Source organism: Patiria miniata, unplaced genomic scaffold, assembly GCF_015706575.1.
Source record: "Patiria miniata isolate m_02_andy unplaced genomic scaffold, ASM1570657v1 HiC_scaffold_23, whole genome shotgun sequence".
NCBI lineage: Eukaryota > Metazoa > Echinodermata > Asteroidea > Valvatida > Asterinidae > Patiria > Patiria miniata.
In genome coordinates this window covers 7,491,699-7,513,159 of record NW_024037062.1, presented here as the reverse complement: position 1 = coordinate 7,513,159, position 21,461 = coordinate 7,491,699, and the positions used below count along the sequence as shown (strand labels likewise).

Genomic DNA, 21,461 nt, shown 5'->3' with positions numbered 1-21,461 from the left:
TTCCTGTACTGCCAAAACCGCCCTGCCTGTTACTCCCTGTACTGCCCCAAACCACCCTGCCTGTTACTCCCTGTACTGCCCCAAACCATCCTGCCTGTTACTCCTACACTGCCCGAACCACCCTGCCTGTTACTCCCTGTCCTGCTCCAAAACTGCCCTGCCTGTTACTCCCTGTACTGCCAAAAACCGCCCTGCCTGTTGATCCCTGTACTACCCAATTGAACCGCCCTGCCTGTTACTCCCTGTACTGCCCCAAACCACCCTGCCTGTTACTCCCTGTACCACCCCAAACCACCCTGCCTGTATCCCTGTACTGCCCCAAGCCACCCTGCTTGTTACTCCCTGTACTGCTCCAAACCACCCTGCCTGTTACTCCCTGTACTGCCCCAAAACCACCCTGCTTGTTACTCCCTGTACCACCCCAAATTTAAACCACCCTGCCTGTAACTCCCTGTACTGCCCCAAACCACCCTGCCTGTTACTCCCTGTACTGCTCCAAACCACCCTGCCTGTTACTCCCTGTACCACCTCAAATTTAAACCATCCTGCCTGTAACTCCCTGTACTGCCCCAAACCACCCTGCCTGTTACTCCCTGTACTGCCCCTAACCACCCTGCCTGTTACTCCCTGTACTGTCCCAAGCCACCCTGCCTGTTACTCCCTGTACTGCCCCAAACCGCCCTGCCTGTTACTCCCAGTACTGCCCCAAACCACCCTGCCTGTTACTCCCTGTACTGCCCCAAACCACCCTGCCTGTTACTCCCTGTACTGCCCCAAACCACCCTGCCTGTTACTCCCAGTACTGCCAAAAACCGCCCTGCCTGTTGATCCCTGTACTACCCAATTGAACCGCCCTGCCTGTTACTCCCTGTACTGCCCCAAACCACCCTGCCTGTTACTCCCTGTACCACCCAAAACCACCCTGCCTGTATCCCTGTACTGCCCCAAGCCACCCTGCTTGTTACTCCCTGTACTGCTCCAAACCACCCTGCCTGTTACTCCCTGTACTGCCCCAAAACCACCCTGCTTGTTACTCCCTGTACCACCCCAAATTTAAACCACCCTGCCTGTAACTCCCTGTACTGTTCCAAACCACCCTGCCTGTTACTCCCTGTACTGCTCCAAACCACCCTGCCTGTTACTCCCTGTACCACCTCAAATTTAAACCATCCTGCCTGTAACTCCCTGTACTGCCCCAAACCACCCTGCCTGTTACTCCCTGTACTGCCCCTAACCACCCTGCCTGTTACTCCCTGTACTGTCCCAAGCCACCCTGCCTGTTACTCCCTGTACTGCCCCAAACCGCCCTGCCTGTTACTCCCAGTACTGCCCCAAACCACCCTGCCTGTTACTCCCTGTACTGCCCCAAACCACCCTGCCTGTTACTCCCTGTACTGCCCCAAACCACCCTGCCTGTTACTCCCAGTACTGCCCCAAACCACCCTGCCTGTTACTCCCTGTACTGCCCCAAACCACCCTGCCTGTTACTCCCTGTACTGCCCCAAACCACCCTGCCTGTTACTCCCTGTACTGCCCCTAACCACCCTGCCTGTTACTCCCTGTACTGCCCCTAACCACCCTGCCTGTTACTCCCTGTACCACCCCAAACCACCCTGCCTGTTACTTCCTGTACTGCCCCTAACCACCCTGCCTGTTACTCCCTGTACTGCCCCAAACCACCCTGCCTTTTACTCCATGTACCGCATCAAACCACCCTGCCTGTTACTAAACAACATTTAGCACATACTTCACCACTCTCCAGATGATGATGCAAATTATAATGTTTGTTGTTATTAAATGTGTTCATCCCTAAATTTCCAGCAACAGTGCATACCTAACGTATCACTTACATGTGTGCATGTCCATGTCCATGCACATCCATTCCATACCATACATAGACCTATACATATGTACATGCACACAAATGACTCGTGAATCAGACTCAGACTCAGACTTGAACCAAATTACTCGACTACAACACTCATCCTAATAGCCCTAATTTGATTAACAGCTCAAGATTTTTCTCGAGATTCACCTTGCAGACAGCATCCGGTGTCAAATACCCCTCCAGAATCAGATCCAGAATGTAGTCGCCGTACACCTCAATGTAGTTCTGACACTACAGCGGACAGAAAACAAACACAAACTTTTAATGACCACATTAAACCTTTTTTTTTACTTTCTGGAAAAATATCATATTTTTGTCCTCATAAACCTTTGATTCTGAAGGACTGGCAAGGTTAAGGTTGAGGCCAAAAAAAAGTCTCTGGTTTCTGGTATGGAGATTGCCCCAAAAGTGGTGCGGCGAAGCAGGTTCCCCCCCCCCCCCCCATTTTCTTCTTGAAATTTCAGCTGATGCATGTTGCAGATGACGCTTCGATCTCTTAAATCTCCCAAAAATATCCCTCAGGGTGGAGCTTGAGGCATCCTCAGTAAAGCCATCAGGCCTGAAAATTCTGCACCCACTTACGATCTCGACCGACACGAACTTTCTTCGGGAAATTTATATAGTCAAGACAAAAATCATAGAAAACTTTAACGTCAGACCATACAGCAACATCAACACTGTGCATGTGCTGCCAGGCTGGTCATTAGTCTGCTCCCTTGCATATTGGGCTAATTAATAAGCGTTTACTGAGGTTCCAGATACACGACCATCGCGTCCTCAGTCTGGCTTCCAGACGCACAATTACAAAATTACAACACCGTCTGCAAATGGTACTGACTAAATTTAGTGCAAAATATATGGGAGCCCAGAGAGGCCACATAAAGCTTATACCCGATCATAATCCCATTAAAAAGCACTTTTTGTGCAGCAGCAGGATTCCAGTCAAACCAGTGAGAAAAGAGGTTTTGAGACATCATCTTATATTGATATTTTTTTTTAATTTTGCCAACGTGCATGGCAGGGTTGTACGGCAATGCGAGCGCAGACCAGAAACTGGAGACTTTTTTGGGGGCCTAACAGAGAACTCTTAGATTCGTTGGAATTATGACAAAACAAAGGATTGTTGGTGTATTGTAAAGACTAACTGACCGTGGCCTCGCTCTTAAATAAATTTGATTTTTTTTTCCTGTCTACTTTTTACCTTTTGAGTTTTTAATTTTAACGGGGAAAAATGCTTGTTCTATTTTTGCCAATGGAACCCTCGTTACAAGGCTTTTATGAGGACTGCCTTTGAATACAAACACATGAGCCTTGTAAATAGACTGGTTCCTGGTCTGAATCCTAAAGGGGGTTGGGAACCAGTCTACCCTGCGAGAATTACTGTCAGATCGCAAATATTTTGAAATTTTAAAAGTAACAATTCCATCAAAGAAGGCCAATTTAAAACCTATTTTTTTTGGGGGGGGGGCTGAAACTTGAAAATAGTGTTGGATAAGTTGATGATAAATTAATCGGAAGGCTTAATTTTTCGACAATTGCAGGGAGGATGTAGTCTATGGAATAGATGCTTGCCATCTATGATATGCGCGCAGCTTATGCAAAATACTGCGTCTTGACCTCCAGATTCTGACCATTCAGTGGACGCCTTCTATTGTGTCCTCGACAACCTGATGTTGTATGAGAACAACATGGCAGCTATTGACCAATCAACAGCTTTGGCTGAATGTCTGCTCTAAAGGACGTCACAACTTTTAAAGGTGGCTCGGATTGGCTGGCGCGCAGGGTCGCATAAACAAAATGGCAGCTATTGACCAATCAAATTGGGCTGAATGTCTGCTCTAAAGGAAGTCAAAACTTCTAAAGGCGGCTCCGATTGGCTGGCGCGCAGGGTCGCATAAAACAACATGGCAGCTATTGACCAATCAACAGCTTTGGCAGAATGTCTGCTCTTAAGGATGTCACAACTTCTAAAGGCGGCTCCGATTGGCTGCCGCGCAGGGTCGCATAAATTGACATGCACCGATATATCATATGTTTGTTGTAGTGTGGCTCTGCACACGTGAACCTCTGATCCTCAGACCAGGGAGGGGGCTGACATACCTGTTGTTGATCATTCTTTGGGAACAGATCACAGATCTTGGCAATCGTTTCCAGTATCTTGTCTTCATTCTCTTTCACCAAGTCTTCCGCCACAGTGACTAGCTCCTTGCAGGCGTCACATTCGACCGATCCGCTGGTAAACATCAGTTTCGCTGGAAATCAAATAAATAAATAAATGTGGGGGCTAATCGTGCTTACTTGCAGCAGAAGCTGAATTGTGAAGGATGTAGCGACAACATGGTCAAGCCAAAGGGATGTAAAGGCACCTTTAAGGAGCTACCATATGACCCTTGTCTGACCACGGCGTGCAGCCAGATCGCAAGTGTAGATTTTTGCGGGAGGAAAACCGAAAAAGCCCGGAGAAAAGCCCTTGTGGCCCAGGAGAGAATCGATGCACAACCCTACTCACATAATGACCTGAGCAGGGAATTCGATCCCAGGCCACAGCTGTGAGAGGCGAGCGCTTTTACGCATTGTGCCATCCATGCCACCCGTTTTCCACAACATTAAAACAAAAACAATACGGTTCATCTGACAACAGAGAATTAAAGCTTTGCCATTTCACATTCACTTTTTAGGCGAATGTCTTGGTATTTTTTACATGATCAATTGACTGAAGTTGAGGACAAACTATGTCATTTTATTATACTAAAAAAACACAAACTATTTCATTTTATTATAGGCCTACTTGTGACGAGTTGTTTTATAAAGACACTACTGAGGGAACGACAAAATGACCCCGATCAAACAGGTAGGCCAGCAAGTCCGCTGGAACAAACTTTTGCCAGGGGGTGCTGGAATTTCTAAAGGACGGACAAAACTAATGCGAATGCGGAGCGCGAAGCCCTTACAGCGTGGTTAAAGGCCCCTACAAATTTTGGATTCTGGATGCTCTGCGGTGCAATCTGACTCGATTCCTGGCCACTTTCATATGACTTTTTTAGCAAAAGTTTTTTGAAATTATAAGGACACTTTATTTCATCATTTTGTTTAGAATATACTGTTCCTCTTATAACGTTTCTACTGTACTGAAAAGTCAAGAACCCTGTATTTTAATCTCCATTTTTTGTTCCATTTAATTCTGGAAAAAGAATTGTATCATTTTGCATGACATCGCATGTAAATATTATTGTTGCAAGGCTGCTTTCTTACATTTAGTAAATTCCTTCGTGTATGTTTTATGTTTTGTTTTCCGAGCCCTTACGGCGTGGGGCCTGGGGCCCGCTTATTTGGCCCTGGAAAACTTTGGATTCTGGATGCACTGTGATGAAATAGGTAGTCGGGCAGCCAGAGGGGTGAGCCATGTTTAATTTGGTGGGTATGTAATGTTTTTGTGTATATTCTAACCAAGGATGTCATACTATTAAAGAATTTGCATGATAACATCTTCAGTCAGGGTTGAGCAATTTATGATTTCGATTATTTATTGAGTGATCGGGCACAACTGGATCACGTTTTAGGATTGTTCGAATAAATCTTCTTTGTTTCTATTTTTCATTCTCCGTAAGTTTTCTCAATAGTTTAATGGCATAAACGTGTAACTTTGAACCAACGTCATCCCTGACCCCGAGTGGTGCATATAACTCTGACGTCGCGATGACGTCATCGGGTATCAAATTACAAACGATTTTAGTTTTAAAAAGTTACCAACTTCTTTCACTTATAACTCTTGAACAAAATATATTTTGTAATCGGATAGATCATTAATAAGTTGATTAACGTTTTTTTGTCGTGTACAGGTCAAGTCGTCTTCGCTGGAGGGTGTCAACTATTTTCTCAAACCTAAAATAGATGAGACAGTTCTGTCCTGAACTCAATAAATAAAGCAAAGGAGAAGCAGTTTTAACTTCAACAATGAAAACATCAATTTAATAGCACATTAAATAGCAGGTTAGCTAGCAAATTAATTAGCAAGCAAGTTAATTAGCAAGGCATTCAAAAACAAACTTTGCAAAGGCAAATATACGAAAACTAGGATTTAACGACAAAATTTGGTTATTTCTCAACTGAGTTTCAAAACAAATGTTAACAACAAATTTGCTAATCCAGCCAATAAATCAAGAAAAGAAATACAAATCAAAGTCTTTAAATAATGCCAAACTGGTTATAGAAAGCAAACTAATCCAAAAAACTGATCACTCCTCAGCACACTAATTAATTGAAATCAAAGAAAATATATATATATATATCAACTCGGGTTTCACTCCAATACAATTCCAATTAACAGATATCGACTATATGGTTCCATATATCATATTGTTATACCTCTGTATTTTCATTGGCCTAGAACGATCATGTGTTAAGTTTATAAAAAGTCATGGCACACTCCCTGTGGGATATCACGTACACATGTACAGTACGTACGGTGTGAAACGCTCGTATCGTCGGCACCCACCATGTTTGCACTCATGAGTGGGAGCAGCGAACTAGCAGACGATCAGCTGTTTCGAGCACGCGACATGCATGTAAGTTGACGTTCGATTGTCATGATTGTTGTGTTTACTGCTGTCTGTTTTCGTGATTTTTACATCAAAATCCAAAGAATTCAAGACAAAGGGTATAACAAGACAATTGTTGACTGCTGTGATGTGGGATATGATGTTTTGAACACCCTCGGGGCACATAGCATCCTCGGCGAATATGCGCCCCTCTGGTGTTCAAAACGTCACATCCAATGTCACAGCAGTCAACAATTGTTAAATGTTATTGTTCAACCTTCCGCAGTACCTATGAGGTCAGTGGTAAACCCGATCAGTCACCGCCTGGCTAAAGTGGGTCCCTGCCGTCTATAGATTCGGGCTCACAGGAATGGAGATGGTGATGTTCCCACCGCGGTAAATGGTTACGGCAATTCCGGAGAATACAACATTGGTGTCAGGCTAATGCCGTGAGACGTCTGGTCAAACGATGAGGAGAGTGTCTTAAAGTACTCTTGTACTTTAAACTGTGGCTCTCGGCCTCAACAATATTGGTTGGCTGGCGTGTACCTGCGGTGGCTGTATCCACTCGCCTGTTGGTTACGCTGGTGGCAACCCAACACCACTTGACAAATTCAACACTCTTGGACACGTCTCTCTCTCTCTCAAACGCACAAATGGTTCTCACACATTACACCACACGTCAAACTTATATGTCCCCCAAAAAACTCTTTTTCACATGGATGCTAAAATTTGGTTACAACTTCCAATAGGGTTGCATACACGAATTACAATAAGAGGGACAGTGAATTACCATAACCATTGTAACCATAACCATATTACCTATAGGGGTTCTTCCTACTAGACCATTGAATAAAAGAGATAATTGGGTCTTCTCAAAATCAGGTGTGCGTTCCGTGGAGACATCGATTTTGAAACTAGTATTGTGTAACTAGACCAAAGTGCGTTATAAGTTGGGTCAATTCTGTGCAGGGTAAGCGAAAAGAAAAACATTTTATGCACGAAAAAAAAAAGGAACTTGGATATGAAGATAATAGGCATAAAAGCACTGGCATAAAAAAGAAACAACTTGACAGAATTGGATTAAACTGCATGGCTCATCAGATGCAAGACAGCGGGCTTGGTTGGATCAGCTCAGCGCGAAGAATCTCACAAGAGGACGTGTTGCTCGTTATTGGCCGATCAGGTTAGGTATGCGACGATGAGGGACGGATACCTTGGATCGTTGTAGGACCGCTGTAGGACCGCTGAGCTCAGGGAGTACGGTCACCCTGGCGTGCACTACCACTATCGCCCCCGGCAAAATTTGCCGTTTGGAGACCCTCAATACCCGGATCTTCCACCAATGTGACGAGTCGTTTTATAGAGACACTATTGAGGGAACGGCAAGTTGACTTCTTATGGGTGATTAATTCAATTCCTGTAGGTAAAAAGACAAAAATGTACAGTACATGTTGTCAATTCTTGCATGACAAGGTAATCTCAAATCAGAAATGTTTAGACTTTAAATCAAAAAGTAAACATTAAATATTAAGTAAATTATGTTAATTTAGGCTAAATACACTAGTCGCTTGTTTACAAACAGGCTGAAATAATATGAATATAAATCAAGACTTCTTGCATGTGCCCCGAGTAAACCAAACAAAGTAATGAAAATGTAATTCTAAGGAATCAAGGAACATCAAACTAACAGTTAATTGAATTAGACACTAAAGGAAAGTGGGAATACAGTATAATCTTGAACTACAAAATATATTGGTGACACACTTAAGATTTTGGAATTGACCAATCAGTGATTGTTGTCTTCCAAGCAAAATATTTCTGAGTTATTCTTTTACATAATGAAATCTTTATCAATATAATAAGCTTACACTTCATAATGATATCTCTAAACAAAAGTTACTAAAGTACACTAAAATAAGAAATGGAAATAAATCAAATACATTACCTGTAGGTACGAAGACAAAAATGTACATGTTGTCAGTTCTTCGCATGACAAGGTGATGACGAAGCCCGCGAAAAATAATTTAACAAGGCCAAACCGCCGAGGGTGCTACGCAAAAGCTATGTTAGTAGTAGAAACATTTTTAGTAGTTGACATGTTGCGTAACATGTCAACACAAAAGAATTAAATGGGGGTATCTTGAACTTGGTTAAATTTAAAGGAAGTCTTGTCACTTTCATAGAAATATTCATATTGCAATTACTTTGTCTTAACATATGGTTGTTTTGACACCAATACATAAAAAGTTGGCAACAGTATTTAAAAACATGTCAAGGCCAAACCAGATAGCCTATAAGACCGAAGTTTCACTTCTTGTTAACTGTTAGTGATACAAATGACTTTCTCTCGTCTCTATTTGTTATTATAGAGTTACTGTTCAAATATTCGTGACTCGAATTAAAGGTGAAGTCCATCATTTGTAATTTGTGCATTTTGTTCGTTTGAAGCAACAAAAATGCTCTCGATCTAAAGAAGGATGCTGAACATCTAACCTGATGAAGTTTCAGCTCGGCTCCAGCTGTATGTTTTGAGAAAAACAGCATTATATGATTTCGATTTCAAATCAAAAGTTGCTGAATCACGTTTTGAATTGGGCCTGAATTCAAAGTCCGAGACACGTTCTCACTGAGCCGATTGCAGCTACGCGATGTCGCGCACCGATGCGACAACTTTTAGCAACTGCGCGTGGTGTGCGTCATGTTAACGATTGCGCGCGCTTTGCCGAAAAAAAACCCCCAAACTACTGATGGAAATTTCCAACGGTGCGTCTTAAGAAGCACCGTTGGAAAGGCCTTCTTTTGTTGATTACTTCAAAATGACAGCTTGCCAGAAAAAATTATTTTACAGGGAGTTTGGTCCCCTTTCTTTCATCCAAGTATGTTTTTCAACAATTATTACGTCAGTTACTTTTCGGATAGCTGCAAATGATGGACTACAGCTTTAACTCGAGCAAAAAATTTGCCTCCACTCGACTACACACTGTGACTCGACTTGACGCGACTTTCTTGACTTTGACTAGACTTGACTAAAGTCACAAAAATCAGTGACTCATTACAAGTCTGGAGTACAAAGATAAAAAGCTGGTATAAAAGTTGTTGAAATGTCAATAGCGAAAAGGCAGTGGAAATCTCAGGCCTCTCCCTCTAGTGTAGTGTTCCCGCTTTGCTAAAAATATTCATATCATGCCATGAATCCTCTTTTAACCCTAACTCCCTAGGCCTTTTTGCTAGGATGTAGCCTCAATCCTGCAAAATCCTCCAATTGGCCTCATGGAAAAATTGCATATAACCTCAATCCTGCAAATTTCTCCATTATTTCTTGAATATGGTTCGGGAGAGGTGACCACTGCCTGAATCCTGCAAAATCCTCCGGCTACGACTGTCAATAGGCTGAGGCAGAGGCAGTGACATCCTGGAGCAGTGCGGAGGATGTCAAGTATAATCTAGGACTCAATTTATGCATGGCTGAGCATAAACAACACAAGGTCTGGCCCAAGACCTTGACATAGTGCGTCCTCCGAAATCAGCAACGCACTTTTGCCATATAACCTCAATCCTGCAAATTTCTCCAATTTGCAAAAAGGATTTTGGAGGATTCAGGGCGGTTAGGGTTAACAGAAAACCCGAGCTGGCCGGTTATATTTGGGTTTTTGATCAAGACTGAACCAGGCTTTATAACTGATCTCTCTTATCTCAAGATTGATCTCCTATTTCAGGGCAGTTTAGCACCTGATGAATGCCTACCACCAGCAGGGAACGATTAGTATCGCTTGACCAACGACTTGCTGGCATGACTGAATCATTCTTCAGTGGTCTAAACGCACCTAGATTTTTCATTATATTAAACGTAATATTCGTTTTGGTCGGTTAATGAAACCGTGTTTTCTTGCTTTGATCATTGAAATTGATGCACAAACAAAAGAAATCATGAATTTATCGGAATGTGCCTGTTCATGATTGTATGGGGCTTCCTAAAGTTAGATCCAGCAGGAAGTAAACAGTACCATTAGGACTGGCCTCATGTGGTGTAACTGATGCCCTTAAGGGATAACCAGATAATGTTACACTGTTCAAAGATAAACATTGAAAGCCTGGTATAAAAAGGGCCCATGATTTTAAAAGAGAAATTCACCTCACGTCTACTATCCTACCAAATTTTATGGCAATCAGTCACTGCATTTCCTACATAAGAAGAGGAATAAAATCCCCCTCCCAGCCCTCCCCAAAACAATCGTAGAAATGATGTAACTCACGCTGCAGAAGACTGAAGGAGGTGCAGAGTCCGAGGTCTTTGCAGATTTCGTTGGGGCTGAGCTCCGAGTCTACGATCAGTTTGAGCAGCACGGGTCCGTACATGTCAAGGAAGCCCTTGCACTGTTCGTTCAAGGATTCTGGCAGGAGGGGGCAAACCTTCTCAATCAAATCAGTCACCTCCTCCTGAGAGATTTTACAATTCAGAGAGAGACACAATCAGAATTCTGATCAACTTATTGGAGTTGCAATCTTGGTTCTTTGATTGGTTCTTCTCCTAAATACTCCTCGTGGGAGTTTACGCAATGTGCAGAAAAACAAAACTGCTTAACAAACTTATGTGTTCAGAGATGCCACAGGCTAGGGTCTACTTGAAAAAACCTGAACTTAAATTTTTGTGAAAAAAAGGCACTCTGACACAAAGTCCCTGTTGTTATCTTTACTTTGTAGCCAAGCCCAGTTCCATTTATTTTTTTATTTTTGCTTTTATGGCCTTTAATGATAGACTTGACTTCCAGGCTGAATGCTACGTGTGCACAACACACCCGCACGCAGTGCAGCACGCGAGTCGCCGTTGTATACTGCGTGCAATTATGCGGGCTGCATGAATAGCATACAGGCTCGGCAACAACAAATAAGACTTGTTTTCAAGACTACTTCAGGGGTGCGCAATTTTAACAACATGTAGGCCTACATGTACTTAACTTGAGAGCGCTAACAAGGTAAATTCAACGCATTTCCACAGTTTTTCTTCTCTTTTTCCAGTTTTATTTTGACAGCCGAAAAAAACCCCGGAATTTCGTGAGATAAAAAAGAAAGAAAAAAGGAATTCCGGCTAAAACCGGAAAAGTGGCATCTCTGCTTTAAGCATGAATCGGCTGAGGAGCTGAGACACCTACTAATATGGCGGTTAAGCTCGTTTTTTTTGCTAACAAATAATTTTGGTGATTACCAACTCAATGATGACCCGGGCCCAATTTCATTTCTCTGCTAACAACAGAATTCCGCACTTACGATCACCGTTCTGCGCTAACCCTGCTAGCAGAATAATTCTGTGCTAACCCAGTAAACACAGAATCATTGGTTACGGGATGTACGCATGCGCAGAAGCCGAATTCCTTGCTAACCCATGAAACTACGCTTACCATAAGGGATGCTTACCATAACTACGCTTACCATAAGGGATGTGCATTGTCTACAGCCAGCTCATGCCACAACTAAATCAGGCCAATTCTAAAAAAGCTGAATACATAGTAGCAATAAAAACATTACTAAAACAGTTTTACGATTTTAATCCAAAAACTGACTCACAAAACTTTTGTTGGTTGCCAGCTGGGTCTCAAGGATGCCAAAAAGGACATCGCAGACTAAACAAAAGGTGTCACTGTTAACCTTTCCAAAGGGAGAAGCTGAAAAAGACAGGAACAAAATTATTCACCCACAATTTTGATTAATTTACTCCCTAAAGCTGAGGAATAAAAACCCAAATAAATTAGACATGGTCAATAAACTGTAAGCAGTGCTGTCAGCAGCACTGTAAACTATTAAGAACTGTAAATGGGCAAATTGCTTGGCCTCCGGTAGACCCGCAAATGTGGCGGAACGGTATAGAGTGCAGCGCCTGTATAACAGTGCACTGTACCTCACCGTCGTGACCATCCCCTTCAAAAAAATGGTCGAGGCCCACCTGACCGGTGTGCGATATCTCCCCCTTCAAGAAATGGTCGAGCCCATACAGCCAACCACCATTTCCACGTGTGTTTAATCGTACCCTAGTCTGAGTATTTTACCTGTTCTCCACGGAGCCCCATCTCGGGTTTTGCCAGAGTCTATTACATAGACTACCCATAGCCATGGCGCGACCATAGAGCTATATTAAATTACTAGAGCGCTAACTCCTCATTCTGCGCGCGGAGACGCTTTGAAGCCGTCCTGGGCACAGACATTTTGAATTCGTGTGCGTGTTTGTAGAACATAATGAAATTAGATGGATTGAAGTTGGAAAGTGTACTCTTCATGCAACGCGCAAGTAGAACATACACAAACAACTTAAGCGCGTCATTGACGGTTAAAAGAAACCGTAACGGCAAAAAAGTATCTGCAGCGAATACCCGCACGCGTTGCGCTGTTTACGTAAAGCAAAATGACACGCCCATTTAATGATCATGCGTTTCGGTTTTGGGCGTATTGGCTTAGATAACGCACCGGTATGGAATACAATCGCAGATATGCAAATAGCCGTACCAAAGCGTACAAAATTTCTCCGATCCATGGGTTTGTGCACAAACATGGATGCGCCCAGCTAGCATTACTTTGTACACGAAGTTAGCACTCTAGTAATTTAACATAGCTCTATGGGCGCGAAATAGGGTGCAGCGCCTGTTCAAAATGAGGAGCAGTGCGTGGCACGTTCTGTATAATACACGTTTTATATGGTCTAGGCCTTCAAAAATGCAGCTTTTTTTGCAGCTTATTTGAGAACAGCTGATCCCAACAACTTCAAACTTTACACTGCACATTCTTGGGTGCTGAGCAATACACCCGCCGATTGTCAACTTCATATAGGGCCTGGTTCTGGAGTTAATTGAAGTACAGTCAGACACAAAGAGATTCCAGGAATTATAGTTAGATAACTCTATGATGAACACTTACTTATTTTGCTCTGGTCGCAGACTTTGAGGAAGTCGCAGATGTTGTCGGGGTCCATCTCTGCCAGCAGGTACTGGATGATAGGCTTGGTGTAATCATTGACAAACTCCTGGCAGTCCTTAGCCACGGTCGATAGAGGGACCTTACTGCACACTGTGTCCAGGAACTTCTGAATTCCAGCCTGGTGGAAAACAGTGTGGGCATGAAGAATTACAATAATTTGGGGGTTTTAATTGTCCTTACTTGCAGCTGAGAAGCTGAAACAGGGTTCGTACACTTGGAACAGCTCAACTGAAATCCCATTTTCCCGGACCAAAATTCAGCAAACATTGATGGTTTATCAGAGACTTGTATAAATAAATAGGGACTGGATCATTTGATCTGTACTAATCAAAAGTTGGCTACCGATTCACCCATACTGGTCAAGTCAATATTTGGCATGATGTTTGTCAGCTTTAGTGATCGTCTTGTCATATTTTGCATCATGGTTCCAGAGTGCTTACGTAAAACGCGTAGCTTATTGCGACAAATGGTGATTTCTTTTCCCCCACCCAGGCACCCACCTAAGTAGCCGGTAAATTTTGCCAGTTGACAGCTTATTTTGAAATCCCTGTCGTCACATTACTCTGCATGAATTTAAACTTTTATCATAAAAAGTGAATAATCAGGGACTTTCGAGGACCTATGATAAATTCCAGGACTTTCAAAGCCTTGAAAAACAGAGTTTAAATTCCATGACTTTCAAGGATTTTCAAGGACCATACCAGCCCTCTGAAAAGCATGCTGCAACGTGGTCGAGCCAACGGCACGTAAAGGCACCTTTGGCAGCAGCCATATGACCCATGTCTGACCATGACACACACAGCCCAAGATCGAAAGGTGTTTTTGCAAGATCAAAGGAGTTTTTGCAGAGGGAGGAAAACTGGACGGCCCGGAGAAAAACCCTCATTGCAAAGGAGAAAACCAACGCATAACTCGACTCAAGTATGGTCCGAGCCAGGATTCAAACCCGGGCCACATGCAGTGGTGAGAGGCGAGCGTTTTACGCACTAGCCATCCATGCCAATGAATGGGTGTTAACAGCATGATATGATCATTTGTACTTGTCATAATTTCATGAACTGAACCAATTTAAGGGCCATTAATTTATAGCAGACATCGTTCCACCAACTCATATTAGGCATTCGTTAGACATGTAAAGGCCAGGAATTAATCTGAACACGATACACAGCGAGCCCCGTATACGTACTAGTAAATATCGGGGGTCCTGACAAACAAAGGACAATAGTCTTACCCCTTGTCTTTGAGTCTTAACCCTGCCCAACGCAACAACATGCAACAGCAGTCTGCTTGTAACCTTACCTCTGTTGAATTCTGGGATAGCCCGGTTCGCATCTCCTTGACGATTAAGTCACAAATCATGCACTCGGCAGTGGAATGAATCGCAGCGTCAACCATTTTGTCCATGGCATCACCTGAGGACGAAAACAGAACCCAGCCACATGACAAACTTGATGTAAAAAAAAAAATCTACTTTGGTCAACCTGAATAGTTCCTCGTAATATTTGGATCGGCACGACTCTAAAATGCTAGTCTGAAAAAGTGAGTTCCGCGTTTGATAATTCACGTGTCTCACCTGAGCTACACAGCCCTAGTAGTCCACACAGCTCCTCTGGTGTCATGCTGGTCACTAGTTTCAGGATCTCAGGCAGGTACTTGTCTACCACGCTGACGCATTCTTTCTGAGCATCACCAGGCAGCTTGGGACACACCTCGGTCTTCAAGAAATCCTCAATCTCCTTCTGCAAATATCAAGAAAAAAAGGAATGTATCTCAAAATGTAATGTTTCAAATTCATGAAACTGAGGAAGTGTTGTAATCAGTCAGTCAGACATAAGCTTTCACAAGTCCATCAAAGGTCCTGACAAGTCCGTCACAAGTTCTTGTAAGTCCTCGTAAGTCATAACAAGTCATCACTAGTCCTCTCAATTCCTTAAAAGTCCTCACAAGTCTTCACGAGACCTCACAAGTCCTCACAAGGCTTCACAAGTCCTCCAAGTCCTTGAAGGTTTATAAGTCCTTCAAACGTCCTCACAAGTCCTCATCTCATCCACAAGTCCATCAAGGCAGTGTCGTAATGGAGCTCATCAAAAGTTCTCACAGTCCATTAGTCCCTCACAAGTCCCTCACAGGTCCTCACAAGTCCTCATCAGTCAATCACAAGTCCTCACAAGACTTCACAAGTTCTCATGAGTCATCAAAAGTCCCCACGAGTCATCACAAGTCCTCACAAGTTAATCACAAGCCTTCACAAGACTTCATAAGTTCTCACGAGTCATCACAAGTCCTCACAAGTTCTAACACATCCTCACAAGTCTTCACAAGTTAAACAAATCCTCACAAATTCTTAACAAATAAGCAAAGTTGACACAGTACTAATAAGTCAATCACAAGTCCTCACAAGTTAATCACCAGTCCTCACAAGTCAATGACAAGTCCATCACCTGATACTTACCTGAGTGGATCCTTCCTTGAGGATTATCTCTACGTGTTCAGCAACCATCTCGCAAGGACCGCATGCAATTCCTCCCACAGTCTCAGGTACTTTGGCTTCAACTTCTGGGGAATGAAAAGAAAAAAATTAATAAAAAACAAAATATGTACCATTAAAAAAAACGAGGAGTCAAAATTCTGGTGATGCTAACGACCCTCTTTTTTCACACACTATCTGCAGGACATTGGGTAGGATTTTTTTTTTTTCATATTCAAAATACAAGAAGAATGTCAACTTGTTTCTTTGAGAGGAAAAATAGGATTTGATTTTATTTTCTAGGCATGAGAAAATAGATTTTGTTTTTACATATTAAAAATACTTAAGTACAGTAACAGTGTTTATAAAACACTGTCCCTTATAAGTTTATAGGGTGCACTACAGAGGCGTATCCGTTCAAGAAATGCAAGACGAAAAGCTTTATACGATAATTTCTCTGTTTTCAAGTTTGTGACATCACAAACTCCCAATGGACAATATTTGACCAAGGAAAGGGAAAGAGTTCCATACCTGGACATCACTTGACACCCTGTGCACAAACCATATGAGACTGGTCCGAAAAATTCCAAGTGTTTCCTCAGTAAACGTTTCAATATTTTCCAAGCTAAATTTAACTTTTTAGGATGTCCATGTATGGAATTCTTTTCAAGCAAAGTTCAAAAACAATTCCGTTCTCACAACATGAATCGTCATTGCAAAGGGTAAGATCTATATTCTAATAAGTTCTTTTTTTCCAAATGCTGAGAGTATGTTTTTGACAGAACAAATAAAATGCAAGCAAGGATACTTACGAGATGGTGTGCACAGTTTGAGCTCATCGCACACCTTCGTTGGGGTGACAAACTGCAACAGGAGCTGGATGATCTGTGGGGCGTACTCCTTGACGAACTCTTCACACTCTGTGCGGATGGTCGTGGGCATCAGAGAGCAGACGTCTTCCAGAACCTTCTCAATCTCTGCCTGCAGAGGTAAACAAGGGAAATTATACGCGACTTGGGTTTTCCAATTGTGCATCGGAATATTGAGATTTTCTGATTTCGACCTCAGAGATGAAAGTACATACACACAAGAAAGACAGATAAAAGTACACAAGTTAATACAGCACAATAAAAACAAACCAGATTCCTCAATGGCGAGATTTGTTAGGATTATTCCTGATTTCAAAATTTTTCAAGTTGGTGTATACATGCTTTTTGGGTGTGGCACTCTGGAAAATAGATCCAAGAAACAAGAGGATACTGTTCCAACAACAACTGTATTTTGTATGAGGTTTTCTTACTTGAGATGTTTTGCCATCCAGCAACTTGTCCACTTCCGTCATGACCAACTGACACAGAATACATTCGGTGCTTTCCTTGACGTCCTCAAGATCTAGAATCAAAACAGAATAATGTTGGCTCATCAACCTCAATAGTTAACCCTAACCGCCCTGAATCCTTCAAAATCCTCTTTGCCAAAGTGGAGGAATTTGTAGGATTGAGGCTACACGGCAAAAGTGCGTTACCGATTTCGTAGAATGCACATCTGTCAAGGTCCTGGGCCAGACCCTGTGTTGTTTTTGCTCAGCCATGCTGATGGTGGAGACCATGATGTACATGCACAGTTAACAAATTAAATGCGTGCGTGGTCAGGTATATACCACACACGCATTAACTGCAGCACTAGTCATTCAATAAGACGACCCCCTAAATGGACAGAGCGCATGCGTACAGCCTAGAGGGTATTGATATGCTCACGAGTAGGACACCCTTTTGCGACACCGATACATGCAGCGATCACGGGCCATGCCAAACCACTTTTCACTCGACTCTTCTTGGAAACCGCAGTACAGAAAGTAAACGCCAAAGCATGATTTGTTGAATGCCGACTTACGCAAAGGATTTTGTAATGCAGTTTATGGAAAGGGGACCGACAGTAACACGACAACTTAAGCGAAATGGCAACTTCTAAAAGCCGACTTAGAAATAAAAAATTCAATGGAAATGCATTATGGACAATCGGGACTTTATTCAGACGGCCGACTTGAGCAATTTGACGAGTTGTAGGATGTCGGTTTGGCCGGAGTTTACTGTATTTTTTTTAAAAACTGTGATGAAAAGGGCGCTTTGGGGCTTCAGGTTTTGTTTAGACACCCTGTAAAACAGGTATGACTTCAAAACAATTAAAATTTAATTATAATTTTTCATCAACAACAAACTATCAAACTGTGAGCAAGTCATTATATAACAAAGTGGCATATTCTTGAGAAAGAATAGCTTACCCCCAGTTCAGACAGGCGTTCTCGAGAACAAAATAGATTACGAGCGACTCGAGGTTGACCCAAATAGATTTGTGGTTTCATAAACAAACAAACGCACAAACGAACACACGATCTTAGCGACGAGCCAACATTGCACAGCGTCGTCGATGCATATCGGCTGCGTGCGTATTCCTTTGCATTTTTTCTTGCACGTCACGTCACATGCAAACATTTGTTTTTCAAGACTGTACGATGCCTGTACCATATGGATACTGGAAATCTCTGTTTTTCACTAAAAAATGTATCTTATGTATGTAAGTGTTGTATAGGGAACACAGAGGTATGTTCATTTAATTTAAGTTCTTGCTCTAAAACACAACGTCGAAATCTCGTGTTTGAAAGGATTGATTCTGCAAAAAGAAAACTTTAAATTGTAAGCACTGCGTCGCGCGTTAAACACATCGACTGCAGTCCTTATTTATATAGGTCACTACTTATTTACATACATTTACATTGACTTCTTCATATGACTAGAGCGACGTCTGAAATCAAGTAGCTCCCATATCGTTCTGAATGACTCCGACAGTCAATCTTCCGCCATGTGGCGCTCCTCACTGTTTCAGACCTCAAACTTTTCGTGTAGTTATATCAAATCTTGCCTTTTATTTTGGTTTGGCGTGACTCTAAAATGCCTTTGTAAAAATCTGAAGAAAAAATTCAAAGAGTGAAACCTGATGGGCTCACAAATTTGAAACAGACAGGCTCTGTTTATTTCTGTGTTGCGTCCATTTCTAAAATAAACCTTTTTGTGTACAGCACTAGTAACAGAATAATAGGATTCGTATCAAGAGTAATACCATACCTTTGGAACTGGTGCAAAGTCCGAGCAGTTTACAGATCTGATCAGGAGGGTACTGAGCCAGCAGTTTCAACATCTGGGAAACGTACTCATTCATAAACGCATCGCACTGCTTCGCGAATGCCGGGGGGAGGACGGCGCAGATGTTGTCTAAGAACTTCTCAATATCCGCCTGCGAGATAGGAACCAAATAGTCGTGTTGAAAAGATGTTTAAAGGGAATGTACAACATTTGCTTTTGCTGCAATTTTAAAAGTAAATGGATTTGGAGGATTAGTATGTGAAATCAAATATTGTAAAACGGACTTGTTTCACATTTTAAGCTTGTAGATGCTGAGGGAAACCAAAAAAAACCATTCATGTTTTTTGAAGTCTGGTTCCCTGACCCCACTTAAGATGAAACAGAGAATTTATAGACCTTGGGAAATTGTAAGGTTAGAGAATCAATCTAGCAGGCTTGTACCCCTTTACAGGTGTGTAATCAATTGCAAAGAAAACACGGAATAACTAATTATGAAAACTTAGGAGCAGTTTTTGAATAAAGTCAGTTTTCTCCAATGCTCGTTGGCCGATCAGCGTTGGAAAAATATCGTTTCTCTTGAAAATGTCAGAAAATCAGGAGCCACGATTTTATAGGATGCTTTAGACTGTCATTCCCTAACAATCCAGTAAGGTATTTTGTGATAATTTTATCATTTCGTTTTGTGATGTTTGCAAATGTTGTATCTTCACTTAAAATGATAATGATCAAAATGTCAGTATTAATCCTCCTGCTACTTAAAGGTAGAGTCCATCATTTGCAGCCATCCGAAAAGTAACTGGCGTAGTTATTGTTGAAAAACTAACTTGGTTGAAAGATAGTAAGGAGACTAAACTCCCTGTGAAATTATTCTTTCTGGGAAGCTGTCATTTTGAAGTAATCAACGAAAGAAGGCATTTCCAACGGTGATTCTTAAGAAGCACCGTAGGAAAATTTAAATTAGTAGTTCGTTTTGTTATTCAGCGAAGCGCGCACAAGTATTCGAACGACGCACACGCGCGCGCGGTTGTTATAATTCGTCGGATCAGTGCGCGACGTCGCGTATAGTTGCAGTTTAAAACAATTCAAAAAATGATTCAGCAACTTTTGATTTGAAATTGAGATCTTAGAATGCTGTTTTTCTCGGAATGTACAGCTGAAGCTTAGCTGAAACTTCATCAGGTTAGTTGCTCAGTATCCTTCATTAGATTTTGAACTCTTTTGTTGCTTCAAACGAACAAAATGCACAAATTACAAATGATGGACTCTACCTTTAAACAGTCACAGACAGTCAAAATTCACTTCCACTTCCCCTGCTATACTTTTTAACAAAGGCTAGTCATGATCACCAGTCATGCCAGTAGTCAGATAGATCACAAGTCAAGTAACCAGTGTGACTAGTCTAACTGGGTCAACAGACAAAGCAGGCAAGTTGTGGTCACAGCTGTGTTATCACTCGCCCAGAGTCAAAGCATTACTGTATCAAGTTAAACAGTCCCAGCCAGTCAATCCTGCTTTATGTAGGCTGGGAATTCTTAACCGTTGAAAACAGTCACTTGTTTAATTTTTACTGAAAGGACTACTAGGCACAGAATGTATGTTTGCATAGGAGGGTTACATGAAATTAGTTGTACAAACGTTCAAAACTATAAAAAAAATTGTCATTCTTCCTAAAAATGTACACACAAGATCAGGAATAATCTTACAAGGATTTCCTACAAAATCACACACATTTTCATCTGACTGTTGCATAGCAAATTTCTGCGAAGGCTTCGCTACTTAAATTTCCTTTTCACTTCATTATCAATGAGTAAATATTTGAGACGTTCTGGCAAAATGCGATGGATCTGGGCACAGGCCATAGTGGGTAAAGAATGAAAAAATTGAATGGGGTTCATGTTTTTTTTTATTTTCAAATTTATTAATATTTGTAACCTTTGATATGTCTACTACACATAATAAAGAAAGAGTTTTAAATTGTGGAATGGTATTGGTATCTTTCATTTTGAAGACTACAAAACTCAAAACTTTAAATATTTTATTTTATGTCAGTATTTTTCTTTTTTAACATGTTGATAAATGCGACCTTTAGGCCAAAAAAAAAAGCCCCCGGTTTCTGGTATGGAGCTTGCCCAAAAAGTGGTGCGGCGACGCGGCTTTTTTTTTTTTTACCTGTTTTTTGGGCTTCAAATGTCGGCTGATGACTGCAAATGGTGCCCGACTAAACTTAGTGCAAATATTATGGGAGACCAGAGAGGCCACATAAAGCTTATTCTCGATCATAATCCCATCTAAAAACACGTTAAAATTGTGCAGCAGCAGGATTCCAGTCAAACCAGTGAATTTGGCGGTTTTGAGACATCATCTTTCATTGAAAAAAAACTTTTTCATTTTGCCGACGCGCATGGCTACGGCAACGCGCGCGCATACCAGAAACCGGAGACTTTTTTTTTTTGGCCTGAGCA

At 42.0% G+C, this 21,461-nt stretch overlaps 1 protein-coding gene across 9 annotated transcripts in view; it reads right to left on the bottom strand.

Annotated features, from left to right (window-relative positions):
* LOC119731463 overlaps positions 1-21,461 on the bottom strand; it is a 111,830-nt gene that overhangs the window by 4,410 nt on the left and 85,959 nt on the right. For 8 of the 9 annotated variants that reach the window (XM_038204631.1, XM_038204637.1, XM_038204638.1 and 5 more), the window contains 11 exons: positions 18,982-19,150; positions 17,160-17,251; positions 16,672-16,840; positions 15,845-15,948; positions 14,966-15,131; positions 14,692-14,804; positions 13,333-13,510; positions 11,992-12,089; positions 10,683-10,866; positions 3,989-4,140; positions 2,036-2,119 (listed from right to left, as the gene is read on the bottom strand). In XM_038204631.1, coding sequence (XP_038060559.1) covers positions 2,036-2,119; positions 3,989-4,140; positions 10,683-10,866; positions 11,992-12,089; positions 13,333-13,510; positions 14,692-14,804; positions 14,966-15,131; positions 15,845-15,948; positions 16,672-16,840; positions 17,160-17,251; positions 18,982-19,150 — 1,509 coding nt within the window. The remainder of the gene's footprint in view (positions 1-2,035; positions 2,120-3,988; positions 4,141-10,682; positions 10,867-11,991; positions 12,090-13,332; positions 13,511-14,691; positions 14,805-14,965; positions 15,132-15,844; positions 15,949-16,671; positions 16,841-17,159; positions 17,252-18,981; positions 19,151-21,461) is intronic. The other variant, XM_038204632.1, reaches the window with a different exon arrangement.